General features: G+C 54.8%; 2 protein-coding genes and 1 non-coding gene across 5 annotated transcripts; all 3 read left to right on the forward strand.

Moving 5' to 3' along the window:
* Nucleotides 1–434: 434 nt before the first annotated feature.
* On the forward strand, nt 435–6,296 carry Eef2 (eukaryotic translation elongation factor 2). Its single transcript, XM_021175289.2, has 14 exons — nt 435–537; nt 1,479–1,693; nt 1,864–2,045; nt 2,480–2,691; nt 2,877–3,055; nt 3,147–3,252; nt 3,345–3,597; nt 3,683–3,878; nt 3,954–4,212; nt 4,377–4,484; nt 4,613–4,966; nt 5,041–5,223; nt 5,306–5,438; nt 5,690–6,296. Exons 1-14 carry the CDS (start codon nt 535–537, stop codon nt 5,881–5,883), a joined length of 2,577 nt encoding a protein of 858 aa, XP_021030948.1. The 5' UTR covers nt 435–534; the 3' UTR covers nt 5,884–6,296.
* On the forward strand, nt 2,748–2,811 carry LOC115032209. The gene has a single exon (XR_003837865.1). It is a non-coding gene; the product is annotated as a small nucleolar RNA SNORD37 (small nucleolar RNA).
* A 497-nt stretch (nt 6,297–6,793) lies between the features above and the next one.
* Dapk3 (death associated protein kinase 3) lies at nt 6,794–16,659 on the forward strand. Of its 3 annotated transcripts, none has more exons than XM_021174047.2 (9): nt 6,794–6,885; nt 7,749–7,848; nt 13,621–13,981; nt 14,064–14,193; nt 14,280–14,328; nt 14,704–14,730; nt 15,417–15,569; nt 15,956–16,001; nt 16,085–16,659. In XM_021174047.2, the coding sequence occupies exons 1-9, from the start codon at nt 6,819–6,821 to the stop codon at nt 16,601–16,603; spliced, it is 1,452 nt and encodes a 483-aa protein (XP_021029706.1). In that variant the 5' UTR covers nt 6,794–6,818; the 3' UTR covers nt 16,604–16,659. The 3 variants fall into 3 exon arrangements, with proteins under 3 accessions (XP_021029706.1, XP_021029708.1, XP_021029707.1); XM_021174049.2 differs by lacking the exon at nt 6,794–6,885 and adding an exon at nt 6,994–7,089; XM_021174048.2 differs by lacking the exon at nt 6,794–6,885 and adding an exon at nt 7,100–7,208.
* The last annotated feature ends 1,067 nt before the right edge of the window (nt 16,660–17,726 follow it).

The raw sequence follows: 17,726 nt of genomic DNA on the forward strand, positions 1-17,726 counted from the left end.
AAAAAAAAAAAAAAAAAAAAAAAAAACCTGTGGCCTCTAGGGTCGTTTTCTCCAGCTTTTCCCAGAGGTGTCAAATTACATAACAGTCTCAAACCCAGGAAATCGAACTTTGGCACAACCCACTGACCGGTCCGAATTTCAAAGTCTTTTTCCTATTGACCTACAAGGTTTTCAAGAATCATGTTGAAAGCAACTGTGTTCTGAGGAATCTGTTTAAAAACCCACCGGTGGATCTTGGCCCTGGGTCCAGAGACTGAGCTAGCCACGCCCCAGCCGCGCCGCAGCCACTCCCATGGCAGTTTAAGTGTTAAGTCCCAAAGACCGCGCTCTGCGCATGCGCAGTTCCGGCCACAGCTGGCTCCTGGCCAACCCGGCCGGACCAGCACCCGCGCCGTCACGTGACGCACCCAACCGGCGTCGACCTATAAAAGGCCGGGCGTTGACGTCAGCGGTCTCTTCCGCCGCAGCCGCCGCCATCGTCGGCGCGCTTCCCTGTTCACCTCTTACTCTGAGAATCCGTCGCCATCCGCCACCATGGTGAGTCTCTCCGGCTCCGTAAGACTCGGGGACCGAGACGAATCTCTGGGGCAGTGGGACGTGGCGGTAGCGGGACCCTGAAAGGGACGGGAGGGAGAGAGATGGCTACCCTGGCCCGGGCGGCGGGACGTGGTCGGGCCGCGGCGCCATGTCTGCGTGTCCCTGAGGGCCTTGGGATTGTCAGGCTGCCGAGGTTGGGGTGTTTTCGTGAAGTCCTTCATCTCCCCGCGGCCGCCGGGGTGGCTGCGGGAGGGGTTGCGCGTGGTGATGTGGCAGCGGGCAGAGCGCCGTCCCCGCGCCCCTTGTGACGGGCGGAGGGTGTCCTCGGGAGGTGACAGCCTGTAGGGCTGGCTTCCTTGGACACCTCCAGTGGGCTGAACGCCTTCCGGACCCTTTCCGGTAGCCTCCGTCTCTGTTTTCTATCTGGGTTCACACGTGACCACCGGTTCCTGCAATCTAAGAAAGTGGCTTACTGGGCCTAGTGGCGTACTGTGGCCTTTGATCCTGGCATTTGACCTTGGCGCACAGCACCCAGAGGTTTGGGGAAGAGGTGGTGTGTGTAGCAGGCGAGGTCTTTTCGTGCTTTGGTCCCAGTCAATCCGGCATCTTTGCCGTGCTGAGGTGGCCGTCCACCTTGGCTTTGAACTCTTGTGCTGAGGTTATGTGACTTGAACCTCAAGATAGGGTCTCCCCTAGCACAGGCTTGCTCTTAACTGTCCCAGTTGTTGGTCTCCGCATTTGTTTCGGGCTATGACACATCTGTGGACTTTTGGTCCTTATTTCAGAGGTGTTGGGCTTGTAGGCTTGAGTCACACTATGAGCTCAGCTCCAATCTTGGGGCGACATCTGGTTCCTGCCCCTGCTGTGTGGTGCTATTGACTCGCCCATGCCTGCCAAGTTGGGTTCCCAGAATCAGCCTGACTGACCTTCCGCCACCACAGGTGAACTTCACAGTAGATCAGATCCGTGCCATCATGGACAAGAAAGCCAACATCCGGAACATGTCAGTCATCGCCCATGTGGACCACGGCAAGTCCACCCTGACCGACTCCCTGGTGTGCAAGGCCGGCATCATTGCCTCCGCCCGAGCTGGGGAGACGCGCTTCACTGACACGCGCAAGGATGAGCAGGAGCGCTGCATCACAATCAAATCCACGTGAGTGAGGGGACAGTCTCGAGGGGGTGTCGCTCAACTCCCCGGGTGTGTTTGCTGCCAGTGGACAAATAGTGGTGTGTTTAGGGGCCTCTCTGTGACATGCCTGTGTGTGCTGCCTAGCCTGCCCTGCTGAGATGCTGACTGGGCTGTTGACCCCTTCCTCTTCATAGCGCCATTTCCCTCTTCTACGAGCTCTCTGAGAACGACCTGAACTTCATTAAGCAGAGCAAGGATGGCTCGGGCTTCCTCATCAACCTCATCGACTCTCCAGGCCATGTGGACTTCTCTTCAGAGGTGACAGCTGCCTTGCGTGTCACCGATGGAGCTCTGGTGGTGGTGGACTGTGTGTCTGGTAAGCCTTGGTGGGTGGGAGCTGTAACAGACAGTAGCTGGTGTTTTCATGGCCCAGTACCACATTTTTGTGGATGTAAATTGAAATCAAATTCATTTTAAGGCAAGGATGAATTAAGGGCTAGTTTGAAATTGCATGTGCCAGTCCCCATGTCTGGGCAGGGAGACTGTGAAGTCCAGCTAAGTGGGACCAGTTTCCTATAGTTTCAGTGCTCTGAGGCAGAGGCCCATGGGTCTCTGGAGGTGGGAGGGGCTGAGTGGCATAGGGCCTAGTACACTGGACACACTTGGAGATTAGCGCCTGGGCATCCACACCACGAACCTTGGAGAGTGCTTGTGTACGTTTCACAGACAACATACGTGATCTTCGGGCCTTGAACTGTCAGTACTTGAGAGTTAAGGGTAAGTACTTAGTCCATTCCACCCTGTCCTCAGGCGTGTGTGTGCAGACAGAAACGGTGCTGCGCCAGGCCATCGCTGAGCGCATCAAGCCTGTCCTGATGATGAACAAGATGGACCGAGCCCTGCTTGAGCTGCAGCTGGAGCCTGAGGAGCTCTACCAGACCTTCCAGCGCATCGTGGAGAATGTCAACGTCATCATCTCTACCTATGGCGAGGGCGAGAGTGGGCCCATGGGAAATATCATGGTGCGAAGCTCTTCTGTGGGGGGTTTCAGGGTCACACTCCCTGGGAATCCCTGACCCACCATGATGACTGAAATTCTTCACTTTGACCTGATGTCTGTTGAAGAAACTCAGTGTCTGAGACTGGGCTTGTGGCTGGGCTGGCTGCTGACCACCTTGCCCGGCTAATGGCTACTCTCCTCCCTCAGATTGACCCTGTCCTGGGCACCGTAGGCTTTGGTTCTGGCCTGCATGGCTGGGCCTTCACCCTGAAACAGTTTGCGGAGATGTTTGTGGCCAAGTTTGCAGCCAAGGGCGAGGGCCAGCTGAGCGCAGCTGAGCGTGCCAAGAAAGTAGAGGACATGATGAAGAAGCTGTGGGGAGACCGGTGGGTACATACATGGCCATGGGGACTGTCTCTAACCCTGCCACCTGTGGCCAATGCCTGCCTGCTGATACTATGTGACTGCTCTCCACAGGTACTTTGATCCGGCCAATGGCAAGTTCAGTAAGTCAGCTAATAGCCCAGATGGGAAAAAACTTCCCCGCACCTTCTGCCAGCTCATCCTGGACCCCATCTTCAAGGTGGGTAAGCTGTGGTCCTGGCCTGTGTTCCCAGCCTTGGGAAGCTGCTCCCATGACCTGCCATCGCTCACCCGCTTCCCTTGTGCAAACAGGTGTTCGACGCCATCATGAACTTCAGGAAGGAGGAGACAGCCAAGCTNATTGAGAAGCTCGACATCAAGCTGGACAGTGAGGACAAGGACAAGGAGGGCAAGCCATTGCTCAAGGCTGTGATGCGCCGCTGGCTGCCTGCAGGGGACGCCCTCCTGCAGATGATCACCATCCACTTACCGTCCCCTGTCACTGCACAGAAGTACCGTTGTGAGCTGCTGTACGAGGGGCCACCTGACGATGAGGCCGCCATGGGTATGTACCGTAGGGTCTCCCGGGCTTAGCTCCTGGGTCCTCCAGCCTTGGCAACCAGGTGACTTGAATTCCCAACTCTCCATAGGTATTAAGAGCTGCGACCCCAAAGGCCCCCTTATGATGTACATTTCCAAGATGGTGCCAACTTCTGACAAAGGCCGCTTCTATGCCTTTGGTAGAGTGTTCTCTGGGGTGGTGTCCACGGGTCTGAAGGTCCGGATCATGGGCCCCAACTACACGCCTGGAAAGAAGGAGGACCTGTATCTGAAGCCTATCCAGAGGTGGGCGCTGGCCTTACTTTCCTGAGCCCTGGCTGCTTCCCAGGAGCGCCCTGTTGACAGTTGCCCTCCCTCTAGAACCATTCTGATGATGGGCCGCTACGTGGAGCCGATTGAGGATGTGCCCTGTGGAAACATTGTGGGGCTGGTCGGAGTGGACCAGTTCCTTGTGAAGACCGGGACCATCACCACCTTTGAGCACGCTCACAATATGCGNGTGATGAAGTTCAGCGTNAGCCCTGTCGTCAGGGTGGCAGTGGAGGCCAAGAACCCAGCTGACCTGCCCAAGCTGGTGGAGGGGCTGAAGCGGCTGGCTAAGTCTGATCCTATGGTGCAGGTGTGCCACTAGGTCTTGGCTTATTGTGGTTGGAGGGGTGACGGGGGGCACCTGGGGAAAGCAGGGGAGGGCTGGGGCTGAGGCTAGGCCTGTATCTGCTGTAGTCATACGGCTAAGCCCTATGCCTGGGGAGCACGGCAGGGTGCTGACCATTGTTCCCATAGTGCATCATTGAGGAGTCTGGAGAGCATATCATTGCTGGCGCTGGTGAGCTGCACCTGGAGATCTGCCTTAAGGACCTGGAGGAGGACCATGCCTGCATCCCCATCAAGGTGGGCACCAGAATGGGCATCTCCTCTTGCCTATGCGCCTGAGGAGCTGCACCATGTACTGGGGGTTCTATGCAGGCCCCCTGGAAACCCTGTAGTGTTGACAGTTGTGGTCTGTCTCCCTTTCACAGAAATCTGACCCTGTTGTGTCGTACCGGGAGACAGTCAGTGAGGAATCCAACGTGCTGTGTCTGTCCAAGTCCCCCAATAAGCACAACCGGCTGTANATGAAGGCCAGGCCCTTCCCTGATGGCCTGGCAGAGGACATCGATAAGGGTGAGGTGTCTGCCCGCCAGGAGCTCAAGGCACGTGCTCGCTACCTGGCNGAAAAGTATGAATGGGATGTTGCTGAAGCCCGCAAGATCTGGTGCTTTGGCCCTGATGGCACTGGCCCCAACATTCTCACCGACATCACCAAGGGTGTGCAGTACCTGAATGAGATCAAGGACAGTGTGGTGGCTGGCTTCCAGTGGGCTACTAAGGAGGTGAGTGAACTCGTCGGCATTGGTGACCATATGTGCAGAGGGGCTGCTGGTGTCTGACTTTCAGCTCTTCACAGGGTGCTCTCTGTGAGGAGAACATGCGTGGTGTGCGGTTTGATGTTCATGATGTGACCCTGCATGCTGATGCCATTCACCGGGGAGGTGGCCAGATCATCCCCACAGCACGCCGCTGCCTCTATGCCAGTGTGCTGACCGCACAGCCCCGCCTCATGGAGCCTATCTATCTGGTGGAGATCCAGGTAACTTGTGTATCTTAAGTGGCGCCTATCTATTCTCCTGCCTCTGCCCACTGCTCACCATGTTCCCTCTTTCTCCTCGCAGTGTCCTGAGCAAGTGGTGGGTGGCATCTACGGTGTCCTGAACAGGAAGCGTGGCCATGTGTTTGAGGAGTCCCAGGTCGCTGGTACCCCCATGTTTGTGGTCAAGGCATACCTGCCTGTCAATGAGTCCTTTGGTGAGTGTCTGGTCCCTGGGGTTTGCAGATAACCTGCAAGACCTGTGTAATGTAGCTGGGGGTGTGGAACAGAAGCAGATGTCTGTCATTTCAAGGCCAGCTTGGTTAAGGGTGCTGGGAAAGCCAGAGCTACAAATTACACAGAGAAACCAAAACAGGGGACCCAGGAATCCCCCCTGGGAGGGGTGGCAAGACAGCTAAGCATGGCCCCCCAGGGAAGTCACCTGATGAGCTTCCTGTCTTCTGCGTAGGCTTCACCGCTGATCTGCGATCCAACACCGGTGGCCAGGCCTTCCCCCAGTGTGTGTTTGACCACTGGCAGATCCTGCCTGGGGATCCTTTTGACAACAGCAGCCGCCCCAGCCAAGTGGTAGCTGAGACCCGCAAGCGCAAGGGCCTGAAAGAGGGCATCCCAGCGCTGGACAACTTCCTGGACAAACTGTAGGCAGCCTGATATTGCCACATGCTGCACAGTGCCCACCCATCAGAAGACACCTTGAGACTGTCCCACAGTGCTCCTCTAGAGACTGCTGGGGCCACCCTGACATCACTCAGCACTCACTTGCTACCAATTCTATTTATTTCGGAATTACAAGGCAGCGGGAATCTCTCTGCAGGCTGGACTGGCAGGCTGTGGGGTGGGCGGGACACGGCTCTTAACATTTTCAGAGGGAAACACGCAGATGTCCAAAAGTCTAAATAAATGAATTCAGAGGTTTATGGGGTCCATGGCCAAGTGGAGTTCCCCCAGAGGGGGAGGTGGGGTAAGTGCCTCCAGGAAGGCAGGCAGCCTGCCTTAGACTTTGCAACCCGGCTGTGGGAATCATTGGAGTAATAAACTACAGTGGTTGATCCGCATGTGCTCGCTCCTTTTTTGTTTTGTGCAGCGCGCTTTCCTGGGCACCTGGTTTTAAGGGTATCTGGCTTCCCATAGGTGGTGGCCTGCAGTGATTCACACACTCATTACCCACTATGCAACGGAATAGATTTTATTGTGTGTTCACAGTACTACCCCACTCAGTTCCACAAACTCCATAGACCTGCACATCAGGGGTCTGGTCTGCAGCATACGCGGCTCCAGGTTATTGGCTTTCAGCCTCTTGCGTTAGCCAATCATCAGCCAGGAGACATCTGCACAATAATGATGTGCTTCACGAGGGCGGTGTCCTCCGTGTGAATCCTTGTCCAGCCGGCCAATGAGCACTGGAGTCTCGCCTAGCCTTGAATGATGATGTCACTAATCAACGTCCGCTTCCGCCGAGAGGTCGAATGCTAACCAATGAGCGTGTGCGTTCAATTTCCGGTTAGAGTCGTGATCCAATGAGAGCTGGTTTCCGAGTTTTGCGGGGGCGTGCCGCTGCGCCGTGAGCGCATGCGTAGATGCCGTCTCAGGATTTGTACCAGAGGTTCTCGCTGGCACCGGGCGGGGACTCGATGGCTGAGGACGGTACGAATGGGCCGGGGCCGGGACGATGTGTTGGGACCCAAGGGACACGCGACGAGGTCGGGAGCGAGGAGAGGGGACCCGCGAGGGGCATGGCTTTCTCCAATCTCGAGGGGTGGACCTCTAGGAATAGCAACACTGCTGCGCATGCGTCAGGTTTCCGGCGACACCCCTGAGTTCCGGGGTGTTGGTGGGCATGATTGACAGGTGAGGAAGCTAGGTAGGAATTTCAAGAGCAGGACGCTATGGAAGTGTTGCGAGTACAGAACCCCACGCTGACTTGGAACTCTGCTTAATCCTCCTGCCTCAGCCTCTTGAGTACTAGGGTAAAGGGCACCTGACACTGTATTGTGCTTTTTAGTTTTGTGTATATATATACTGCTTGAGAGCTGTTGTTCTGCTTCTTTTAGTTATATCTATGCTTGTTTCTGAGAGGGGTGTCGCAGTGCCCGCAGGTACCCGAGGTTCCTGAAGAGAGCATTAGAGGTCATCAGGCCTGGGAGTTAGAGATACTAGTAAGCCAGATAACAAGGTCACTGGAAACCGAACTTGGGGACTGTGCAAGTACAGCACCCACTCTTACCATCTCAGCCATCTCTCCAGTCACTTGAGCTGGTCTCATGGAGCCCAGGCTGGCTTGTAACTCACCAAGTATTTGAGTATGCTCTTGAACTCCTAGCCGTACAGCCCTCCGCTCCCCAGTGTGGGGTGTCAGGTTTGCTCTACCATGACCGAATTGTGGGTAGAGGCTTTAGATGACCAAAGAAAATCTGGGGCAGGGGCATCGGGTGTCACATATGCTGGGGAAACCTCTTGGGAGAAGTCGGATCCGTGATAAACATTTCCTGTTTCCTCTGTCCCTCCAGCTCCTGTGTCCCCAGAATCCTTCAGAAGGCCAGCTGCCATGTCCACATTCAGGCAAGAGGATGTTGAGGACCATTATGAGATGGGAGAGGAGCTTGGCAGGTGAGTGGCATGGGAGGTGGGTGCCCTTCCTCTCCTCTGTGTCTTGAAGCAGTGGCCACAGAGTTTCCTGGTAGTACCACGGCAGACTTCAGGTTCCCAGATGACAGTAAAACTGAGTTCCTTTTCTCTCGTGTCCTCTGTGGAGAGAGACATGGAGACCTGTATCTGCTGCCCCTGAGCCGGGGACAGTGCTTTGGAGCATTGTCTGCTATGGGATTGATCTCAGCTTGGTTTCTTCTTTTCCCCCGTGAGACAGAATCTTACTCTGTACTCCTGGCTGGTCTGGAACGTGCTAGTCACAGAGATCCTCCTGCCTCTACTTCCCAAGTGCTGGAGCTAAAAGATTGCACCACCACCCTGGCCTTGGTTGATTTTGATTTTGGTTTTTTAAAGGCAGGGTCTCATGTCCCCCAGATTGGCCTTGAACTTCTTTTATGTAATTACTATATTTTGTGCATATGTGTCTTAGTCTTCCTGGAGTCTCTGCTCTCCTCTCCCATGCGAGCCAGTTCCAGGGACTGAGCTAGGGAGTCCTTGGCAGCCCTGGGTGATGTGTCCCACCACACTGCACAGGCTGTTTTACGACTTGCTGGGTCTCCCTTTCTTTTTTATTTTTTAAAGATTTTTTTTAAAGATTTATTTATTTATTATATGTAAGTACACTGTAGCTGTCTTCAGACACTCCAGAAGAGGGAGTCAGATCTTGTTATGGATGGTGTGAGCCACCATGTGGTTACTGGGATTTGAACTCCAGACCTTTGGAAGAGCAATCGGGTGCTCTTACCCACTGAGCCATCTCACCAGTCCTGGGTCTCCCTTTCTTGAGTTCTGTACATGGATACTTTTATATTGGTGTCTCCCCAGTGCTGGGATGGTTCAGGACACCGTTTGGTGTTTCTTGAGAAAGCCAGATTCTCTTTCTAGGCTAGCTCTCATGCCTGTCCGTGCTTTGGAGCCCCCTCCCTCTTCCCCCTCCCACCTCCTCACACCAGGCCCTTCCTCTTTCTAAGGGGCTTCAGACCTTATTTGGTGAGTTCTGGGCCAGCCTTCTGGGGGCATCAAGGCCCGCCCTATGACGTCATCCCCATGGAATGTAAATAACCTTCCCAGTACAAGACAGGCTGAGGAGGAGTTTTCCTGCCTAGGGACCCTGAACCACTTCCTTCTGGAGTTTCCCACCCCAGCCCCCAGCCCTGAGAATCTCCCGGCTGCCATCCCAGTGCCATCCCAGTAGGGCTCCAGCGATGTCCCTGTCATGTGCTGGTCACATCTATGAGCCTGCTGCTAGGGAAGTAGGGGCATCTCGTGCCAGGGATGTGAGACCCAGACTGAAACTTGAGATGGGGCACTGGAGAGGCGGCTCAGTGGTCACAGCACCAGCTGCTCTTTTTTTTTTTTTTTTTTTTTTGGTTTTTCAAGACAGTGTTTCTTTGTGTAGCCCTGGCTGTCTTGGAACTCACTCTGTAGACCAGACTGGCCTTGAACTCAGAAATCCACCTGCCTCTGCCTCCCAAGTGCTGGGATTACAGGCATGCGCCACCACTGCCCGGCGCACCAGCTGCTCTTGCAGAAATCTCAGGTTCGATTCCCAGCAACCACATAGAGGCTCACAACCACTTGTGACTCCAGCTCCAGGAGTCTGACACCCCCACTGGTCTCTGTGAGCAAAACTTGTAAAAACACAGAAAGAAACACAGAGGCCTTCTCATGTACCACACGCCAGCTCACCCCGTCAGGTAAGTATGGACAATTTAGCCCTTACGTAGTCAACACTCTGAGGGTGGGTCCAGGATCCTGAGCATTGACGCTCATCTAGCAAATGAGGATGTATTTGTGCATAACCCATGAATGACACCCTGTGTAATTTACATAAAGTATTTATGGTGTTGGGGCAGGTGGGCCCGGGCCCCAGGCCTGCCACTCTGTACACTCGCTGCCTGGATCTCTGTTTTTATTTTTTAATTTCTATTTTGACTTATTATGTATACAGTGTTCTGCTGCATGGATGCTTGCGTGCCAGAAGAGGGCTCCAGCTCTAGATACAGATGGCTGTGAACCAACAAGGGCACCCAGTGCTTGTAACCACTCAGCCACCTCTCCAGTCCCTCTGCCCACCTCTGCCTCCCAAGTGCTCGGATCAAAGGCGTGGGCCCCCACTGCTGGACTATTATTTATTTATTTATTTATTTAAAGATTTATTTATTTATTATATGTAAGTACACTGTAGCTGTCTTCAGACACTCCAGAAGAGGGAGTCAGATCTTGTTACAGATGGTTGTGAGCCACCATGTGGTTGCTGGGATTTGAACTCTGGACCTTCGGAAGAGCAGTCGGGTGCTCTTACCCACTGAGCCATCTCACCAGCCCTGGTTTTTTTTTTTAAAGATGTATTTACTTACTATACATGTAAGTACATTGTAGCTATCTTCAGACACATCAGAAGACAGCATTCGATCACATTGCAAATGGTTGTGAGCCACCATGTGGTTCCTGGGATTTGAACTCAGGACCTCCAGAAGAGCAGTCAGTGCTCCTAAGTGAGGAGCAATTTCTCCAGCCCTTGTTAATTTTTAAGAGACATTTATTGTATGTGTGTGTGTAGTAGCCACAGCATTTGTGTAGAGGTCAGAGGGTGGCTTACGGGTCCCAAGTGCACAAGCAGGTGAACTCAGGGCTCTGTCCTATGTCTGTCAGTCCTTAACTTCTGCCCAGCTCCAGAGTCCTTGTTCTTAATTGGCCAAGTGAGCAGGCATGGTGGGCATGTCTGCTGTCCTAGCAGTGAGTAAGTAGATACAGGAGAACCTGGAGTTCAGGGTCATCCTCAGCTACACAGGGAGTGAATTCAAGGCCAGCCTGGGCTACGTGAGACCCTGCCATAAGGACAAATCTGATGATAGCTCAGTGTAAAATATTCACTCTACAAATGGAAAACCTTTAACTTTTGTCCCAGCAATAGAGTCCAAAATACACCCATGGGTCCTGCCATGGAGAGGCCTTGGAGCTCCAGCATAGTGGGCCAGGGAGCTAACAGTGTGGATGACGGCAAGCAGCTGAGGGGCTGCATGGAGCCTGCCGTGCATGGCTCTACCCTTCCCTTGCCCTCTGCTCTGCCAGCTGTACCCACCCTTGAGTAGCCTTGAATGTGCACCTGGGACCTGCAGGCCACCCTTTGACCTTCACACAAGTCCTGAGGCCGCTGTGCACACATATGCATGCATCATTCCTGGCAGAGGTGGGCAGACAGACAGGATGGACACGGTCCCAGCACAAGTGTGGGCTGACTCAGGTTGGCACCGGTCACTGTGCTGGAAGGTGAGATGCGCCCTCCCCTGGGTTCTTGGTGGTCGCGTGGGCTTTGAGCCGAGTCCTTGAGCCAAGTGTGCGACGCTCACCCTAGCACTGGAGCATCACAGGCCAGAGCCAGGTACTGGGCACTTAGGGGCACCTGCCTGCCTATGGTGAAGCTCCAGCTCTGTGTCGCTCGCTCCATGTGGCAGTGGCCGAATGCTGTCCCTGGCTGAGGTGGGGATGGTGGTGGCACTTGCCTCACAGGGCCATTGCATAGGTGAAGCTCTTGCATGTGTTTCTGCCAGGTTAGCACCCCTCGGAGGAGGCCATGTCACTCCGGCCTCTCCTCCATGACCCTCACCTCCCCAGTGAGCAGCTGGAGTCAGCCTGTCGGGGTGGTGACTCTGTGGGACTGTTGCAGTATCTGTTGAGGGGACCTCATGAGCGAGCCATTGGGTTGCTTGAGTCCTGGGACTGTCTGGCGGCTCTCCCCCCAGCCCCCTCCTGGGACCTTTGATGCTTGTACAGTGGATAGACACAGGTCCCGGTGCAGGACAGGGTCTACAGGCCCTGTCTAGTGGCCCAGGCCTCTTTCCCCCACGTGCACTTGGTCTACCCACTGTGGGTGGCTGCACACCACCAGATCCTCTCCTCAGAGACGCAGGTTTGCGGGAATAGCACAGGGATTCTTTCTGTTGGTTGGTATTATTGTTTTGATTTTTGTTTTGTTACTATTCTGTTATCTTTGTGACTATTTTGTTATTGTTTGGTAATAATGGTTGTGCTGGACCTTGAGATGTAGAGCAGGCTGGCTTTTAACTCAGAGCCATCCTCCTGTCTGTGTAGGCCTGGCGTGCTTGGTTCAGTTCTCTCCTCCCGCTCTGTGCTGCTGCTTTCACCCACGGAGCGGTCTCACAGCTCCATGTTGTAGCTTCAAACTCCCTGTGTAACCAAGGGTGACCTTGAAATTCTGATCCTCCTGCCTCTGCCTCCTTAGTACTACAATAGGCATGCTCTGTTCCCTAAAACATTTATGGGTTGTTTATTCAAAGATTCGCTTATTATGTCTACAGTATTCTGCCTACATGTATGCCTACATCCTAGAAGAGGGCATCAGATCCCAGTTAGGAGCCGTGTGGTTGCTGGGGATTGAACTCAGGACCTCTGGAAGAGCAGCCAGTGCTCTTAACCTCGGAGCCATCTCTCCAGCCCAAACATTTATGTTTTGAGGTTCTGGGAAAGTGTGCTGCTGTCCCAGATGCTGTGAGAACGTGGGCTCAGGAGCTGAGGCCAGCCTGGCCAGACTTTTGTCTCATTCTAAAAACAAAAGAACCAACAGGTCAAAGGTAATTTGTTATAAACTAACTGGGTGTGATTACAGCCTCCACCTTGCCAGCCCTCAGGAGGCTGAGACCAGGGGTCACGAAATTCAAGGCTAACCTAGGTTATGAGGTAAGGTTTGGCTGTTGAAAGGAGAAGTCTTGTAGCTCAAACTGGTGGTGTGCAGCTCTATTCCTGGGCTCCACATAGGGAGCCAATGACAGACCAAGGCAAGACACCACAAAAGTCCAGTGGTAAATTTTAGGAGGAGAAATGACTCAGACAGCCAAGGCCCACCCCAGCATGGGTGACAGCTCAGAAACCTGGAACCCTGGAGCAAACTGCACAGTCTATGGGCAACTACACCATGGGTATCTTCCTCTTGGGGTGGTTCAATTCCCCTGATTCTCTCCCAGGCACCCTGGCTGGTCTGAGTCAATCAGAGTCCTTACTGCTTATGTGTTTTTTTTTCCTTTGGGGAGGGGTTTATATGTTTTATATTTGGAGGGGGCAGTGTATCTGGTCAGCTTCAGGGACTTCCTGAAACTGCTGAGATGTTTGCTGTTTTCAGGAGCTTTGCTCTACAGGGTAGGTTTCATTTTAGAGGCTGGGGCTACATGGCCCTGGGCTTGAATTGAGATATTCCTGCCTCTGCTCCTGTATTAAAGATGTGGTCACCACACCTGACTGAGCGAAACCATTTTTTTTTTAGATTTATTTATTTTATGTATATGAGTACACTGTAGCTGTTATAGGCAGTTGTGAGCCATCATGTGGTTGCTAGGATTTGAACTCAGGACCTTTGGAAGAGCAGTCAGTGCTTTTACCCACTAAGCCATCTCTCCAGCCCAAGGGATACCATTTTTATGTCACCTTGTTTTTTGCAGACAGGGTGTCTCACTGAACCTGGAGCTTGCCAAGGCTGCTGGACTCCTTGGTCAAGGACTTCCTTCTCTCCCCCAGCACTGGGGTTAACCACACCTGACTTTTTTGGGTCCCCATCAGCCCTCTCTTCCCCCAAGCCATCCCCAAAGTGTCAATCATTTGGCTCTTTGGGCGGATCTGCCGTTTTGGGAAACCTGGGGTACAAACGCACAGAGGCTGGGTACAGAGTCCTGGCTTCCTCCGGGTCTGCGGTGCTTAGAGCTGTCTCCTTCCCTGCAGTGGCCAATTTGCCATCGTGCGCAAGTGCCAGCAGAAGGGCACGGGCATGGAGTATGCAGCCAAGTTCATCAAGAAGAGACGCCTGCCATCCAGCCGGCGCGGTGTAAGCCGGGAGGAGATCGAGCGTGAGGTGAGCATCCTGCGCGAGATCCGCCACCCTAACATCATTACACTGCATGACGTGTTCGAGAACAAGACAGATGTGGTGCTGATCCTGGAGCTGGTGTCCGGTGGCGAGCTGTTCGACTTCCTGGCCGAGAAAGAGTCACTGACGGAGGATGAGGCCACGCAGTTCCTCAAACAGATCCTAGACGGTGTCCACTACCTGCACTCCAAGCGCATCGCACACTTTGACCTGAAGGTGGCGCACGTTTGTGTGCGTGGGCGCGCGGGGAGGGCGGGGCTGGGGTAACCACGAGTCACCACCCAATGCTGTCCCGCAGCCTGAGAACATCATGTTGCTGGACAAGCACGCGGCCAGCCCGCGCATTAAGCTCATCGACTTTGGCATCGCGCACAGAATCGAGGCCGGCAGCGAGTTCAAGAACATCTTTGGCACACCCGAGTTTGTCGGTGAGGGGCGGGTGTGGGCACTGCCCAGGAGGGTAGGTCCTGCACAGCCTCAGCCTGACCTGCCCCAACAATCCTGTCTCCCACAGCCCCCGAGATTGTCAACTATGAGCCACTTGGCTTGGAGGCTGACATGTGGTGAGTGGGCTCAGCGGAGGCCCTGGCCCGTTCTCTCCATATGCCCCGTGCTCCCCTATTCTCCCCGTGCTCCCTTATTCTCTCCCAACTGCTCCCAACCTGAAGGCCTTAGCTGATGAGGGTGTGGGCACTAGACAGCAGCATGGAAGGGCTGAGGCCCCCTGCTCAGACCCCAACCTATCATAGCCTGCATAGGCTCTGCTCAGTCACACAGGACCCAGGGGCTTGCTGCCGCCAGACAGAGGGTCCTGGCTTTAGCCCAGATGCTCAGGAGACCCTGTGACTGACACTGACCACACTCAGTAAAGTGGGGCCCTATACCCTGGGTGTGGAGCTGCCACGGCCATTCTGACCGGTCTTTTCTGCCCCCTACAGGAGCATCGGCGTCATCACCTACATCCTGTGAGTGCCTGAGAGGGGCCTAAGACTGTACCTTTTAGAGGCCAGGATCAGGGCTGGGACCGCTGCTAATGCACTGGGAGATAGCTAGGGAAGGAACACTAGCTCTACCTCTGGCCACACCCCTAGCTCCCCCACTGTGGGTTCTAGACCCCACCCCTGGCCACACCCTCACTGAGGGATTCTAGGCTGTGGCTTAATCTCAGTTCCTCAATAAGGATTGTTGACCCTGTTCTAGGGTTTGCCCACTCCCTTCCCTGGAGATATTTCCCTTCTCAAGGGAGCCAGTGTCCTAAAGAGTCAGGAATATGGGGCGATATCCCAGTATGCCTTCTATTGTGATAAGACCAAACCCACCTTGGGAAGGAAAGGGTTTGGTCATTCCTACCACAGTCACATTGGAGGAAGTCAGGGCAGAAGGGAGAGCAGAGGCAGGAACTGTGGCGGGACACTGCTTCCTGGCCTGCTCAGCCGACCGGTTTTTATGGGCGGGCTTGTTCTCTCTGCTGGCATCGCTCACAGTGGCCACAGCCCACTCACATCAGTCGTCAGCACCCCACAGGCCTGTCTAAAGCAGACAGACTCTCACTTGAGGTCCCTATTCCCAGAAAACCAGTGGGAGGGTATGGGGTGTCAGCCCCCATCAGTGACCTCCTCCCTGGCTTGCCATGCGCCCTATCTCTCTGCAGCCTGAGCGGAGCGTCCCCATTCCTGGGTGAGACCAAGCAGGAGACGCTAACGAACATCTCGGCAGTGAACTATGACTTTGATGAGGAATACTTCAGCAGCACCAGCGAGCTGGCCAAGGACTTCATCCGCAGGCTGCTGGTCAAAGACCCCAAGTAGGCGGCCCGTGGTCGCAGCCTCAGTGGCTGGCCACACCAGTTTTATTTTCGGGGTCTTTTTTTATTGTATTTTTGAGACATGGCCAACTGAGCCAGGACCTCTGGGCACAAGTGACCACAAATCTTAAAACCCTACACAAGTAACCACAGCTCTTAGAACCTCACCGGAGTGGTGGAGCAAGTCTACTCCCATCCCCAGGCGGGGCGGCAGGGGCTTTAGGGTTGATAGGGCTACAGCTTGTGTGGCTTCTCCATACACTGGGATAGGACACTTGTGGAAGACTTGGGTCATTGTGGTGTCACCTGACATGTGTTGCCCTGATGGGGGTCATGCGGGGTCCCTTGGGTGGAGTGACCAGAGAGCTGACCCTCCCATCCCGCAGGAGGAGGATGACCATCGCACAGAGCCTGGAGCATTCCTGGATCAAGGTTAGGCCTCTGGACCCCGGGATCGAGCTCGGGGGAGGTAGGGCTGTCGACGTGGCCCCCTGCCTCAGCTCTGCTCCTCACAGGTGCGCAGGCGCGAGGACGGCGCCCGGAAGCCAGAGCGACGGCGGCTGCGCGCCGCACGCCTGCGCGAGTACAGCCTCAAGTCCCACTCGAGCATGCCGCGCAACACGAGCTACGCCAGCTTCGAGCGCTTCTCACGCGTGCTGGAGGACGTGGCGGCGGCAGAGCAGGGGCTGCGCGAGCTGCAGCGAGGCAGGCGCCAGTGCCGGGAGCGCGTGTGTGCGCTGCGCGCGGCCGCCGAGCAGCGGGAGGCGCGCTGCCGCGACGGGAGCGCAGGGTTAGGGCGCGACCTGCGACGCCTGCGCACCGAGCTGGGGCGCACCGAGGCTCTGCGCACGCGCGCGCAGGAGGAGGCGCGGGCGGCGCTGTTGGGTGCCGGGGGCCTGAAGCGTCGCCTGTGTCGCCTGGAGAACCGTTACGACGCGCTAGCCGCGCAGGTGGCCGCTGAGGTGCAATTCGTGCGCGACCTGGTGCGTGCGCTGGAGCAGGAACGGCTGCAGGCTGAATGCGGCGTGCGCTAGACTGCGGCACCCCCAGACCCCGACCCACCCCCAGAATAAAGCTGCTTTCCACGTACTGTCGCCTGTCTCCCACGCCCCTCAGGGAGGGTGGGAGCGAGCAACCCCACGATAGGTGCTCTCCTACGCCGCCGAGAAGATTATGGCTCTGCCACACCACACACCAAGAGTGGTGTCACCCACAGTTCATATAGAGACGTGCGAGGCTCAATTGGTAAAGCTGAATCTCAGTGTGGACCCGCAGTATCACACAGCTCCGAAAAGGACACACCGTGGGGGGTGGGGTGGGGAGACCTGGAGGACACTTAGAGGATATGCACCTGTCATCCCAACTCGTGGAGGTCGAGGCAGTTTGTGACAGCTGAGTCCTGCAAGATCTGTCCATGGGGCTCTGGGTCGGTTTTGTTTGATGGGCAGTAACGGGGTCTGCGGCATTCAGATGCTGTCGTGTGCACAGCCACCGTGAGGTGGCAGCAGAGAGCCAGGTCAGGTTCCAAAGTCAGAATGCTGGCTGCCCTCCTAGAGTCCCACACCCTATGGCAGCTCAACCACCTGTAGGTCAAGATTCTGGGATCCGACACCTTCCGCTGTCTATGGGCATGGAGCGTGCACATGATGCACAGACACAAGCTCATAGAGAAGCCAAGTGGGATGGCACAGGCCTGGAGAGCCGGATTTGTGAATTCAAGGTCATCCTGGTCTACAGAGTGAGTTCCAGGACTACACCTAAAAACCCATCTCAAAAAAAAAAAAAAAAAAAAATGTGACTGGAGAGATGGCTCAGCGGTTAAGAGCATTGACTGCTCTTCCAGAGGTCCTGAGTTCAATTCCCAGCAGCCACATGGTGGCTCACAACCATCTGTGATGGGATCTGATGCCCTCTTCTGGTGTGTCTGAAGACAGAGACAGTGTACTCATATACTTAAAATAAATAAATCTTTTAAAAAAATAAATAAAGCTATTGCCATAGGCCCCTTCACGAGCTTTCCCGATAAGCCCACATTTTAAAAAATATGAACGTGTTAGATCATCCTCAGGACCCAGAAATGGAGCGTTATTTGGGAAGATTGGTCTGTTAGCTAAATTGAGCGAAGGTGAGGCTGAGCTGCAGGTAGAAGAGGAATGA

Source organism: Mus caroli, chromosome 10 (genome assembly GCF_900094665.2).
Source record: "Mus caroli chromosome 10, CAROLI_EIJ_v1.1, whole genome shotgun sequence".
Lineage (NCBI taxonomy): Eukaryota > Metazoa > Chordata > Mammalia > Rodentia > Muridae > Mus > Mus caroli.

Bases quoted from the DNA above. Each gene is read 5' to 3' on its own strand.
- Dapk3 (XM_021174047.2), top strand. From the start codon at position 6,819: ATGCCGTCTCAGGATTTGTACCAGAGGTTCTCGCTGGCACCGGGCGGG. The intron at 7,849-13,620 runs GTGAGTGGCATG...CCTTCCCTGCAG, and splicing joins ATGGGAGAGGAGCTTGGCAG to TGGCCAATTTGCCATCGTGC. The intron at 16,002-16,084 runs GTTAGGCCTCTG...TGCTCCTCACAG, and splicing joins TGGAGCATTCCTGGATCAAG to GTGCGCAGGCGCGAGGACGG.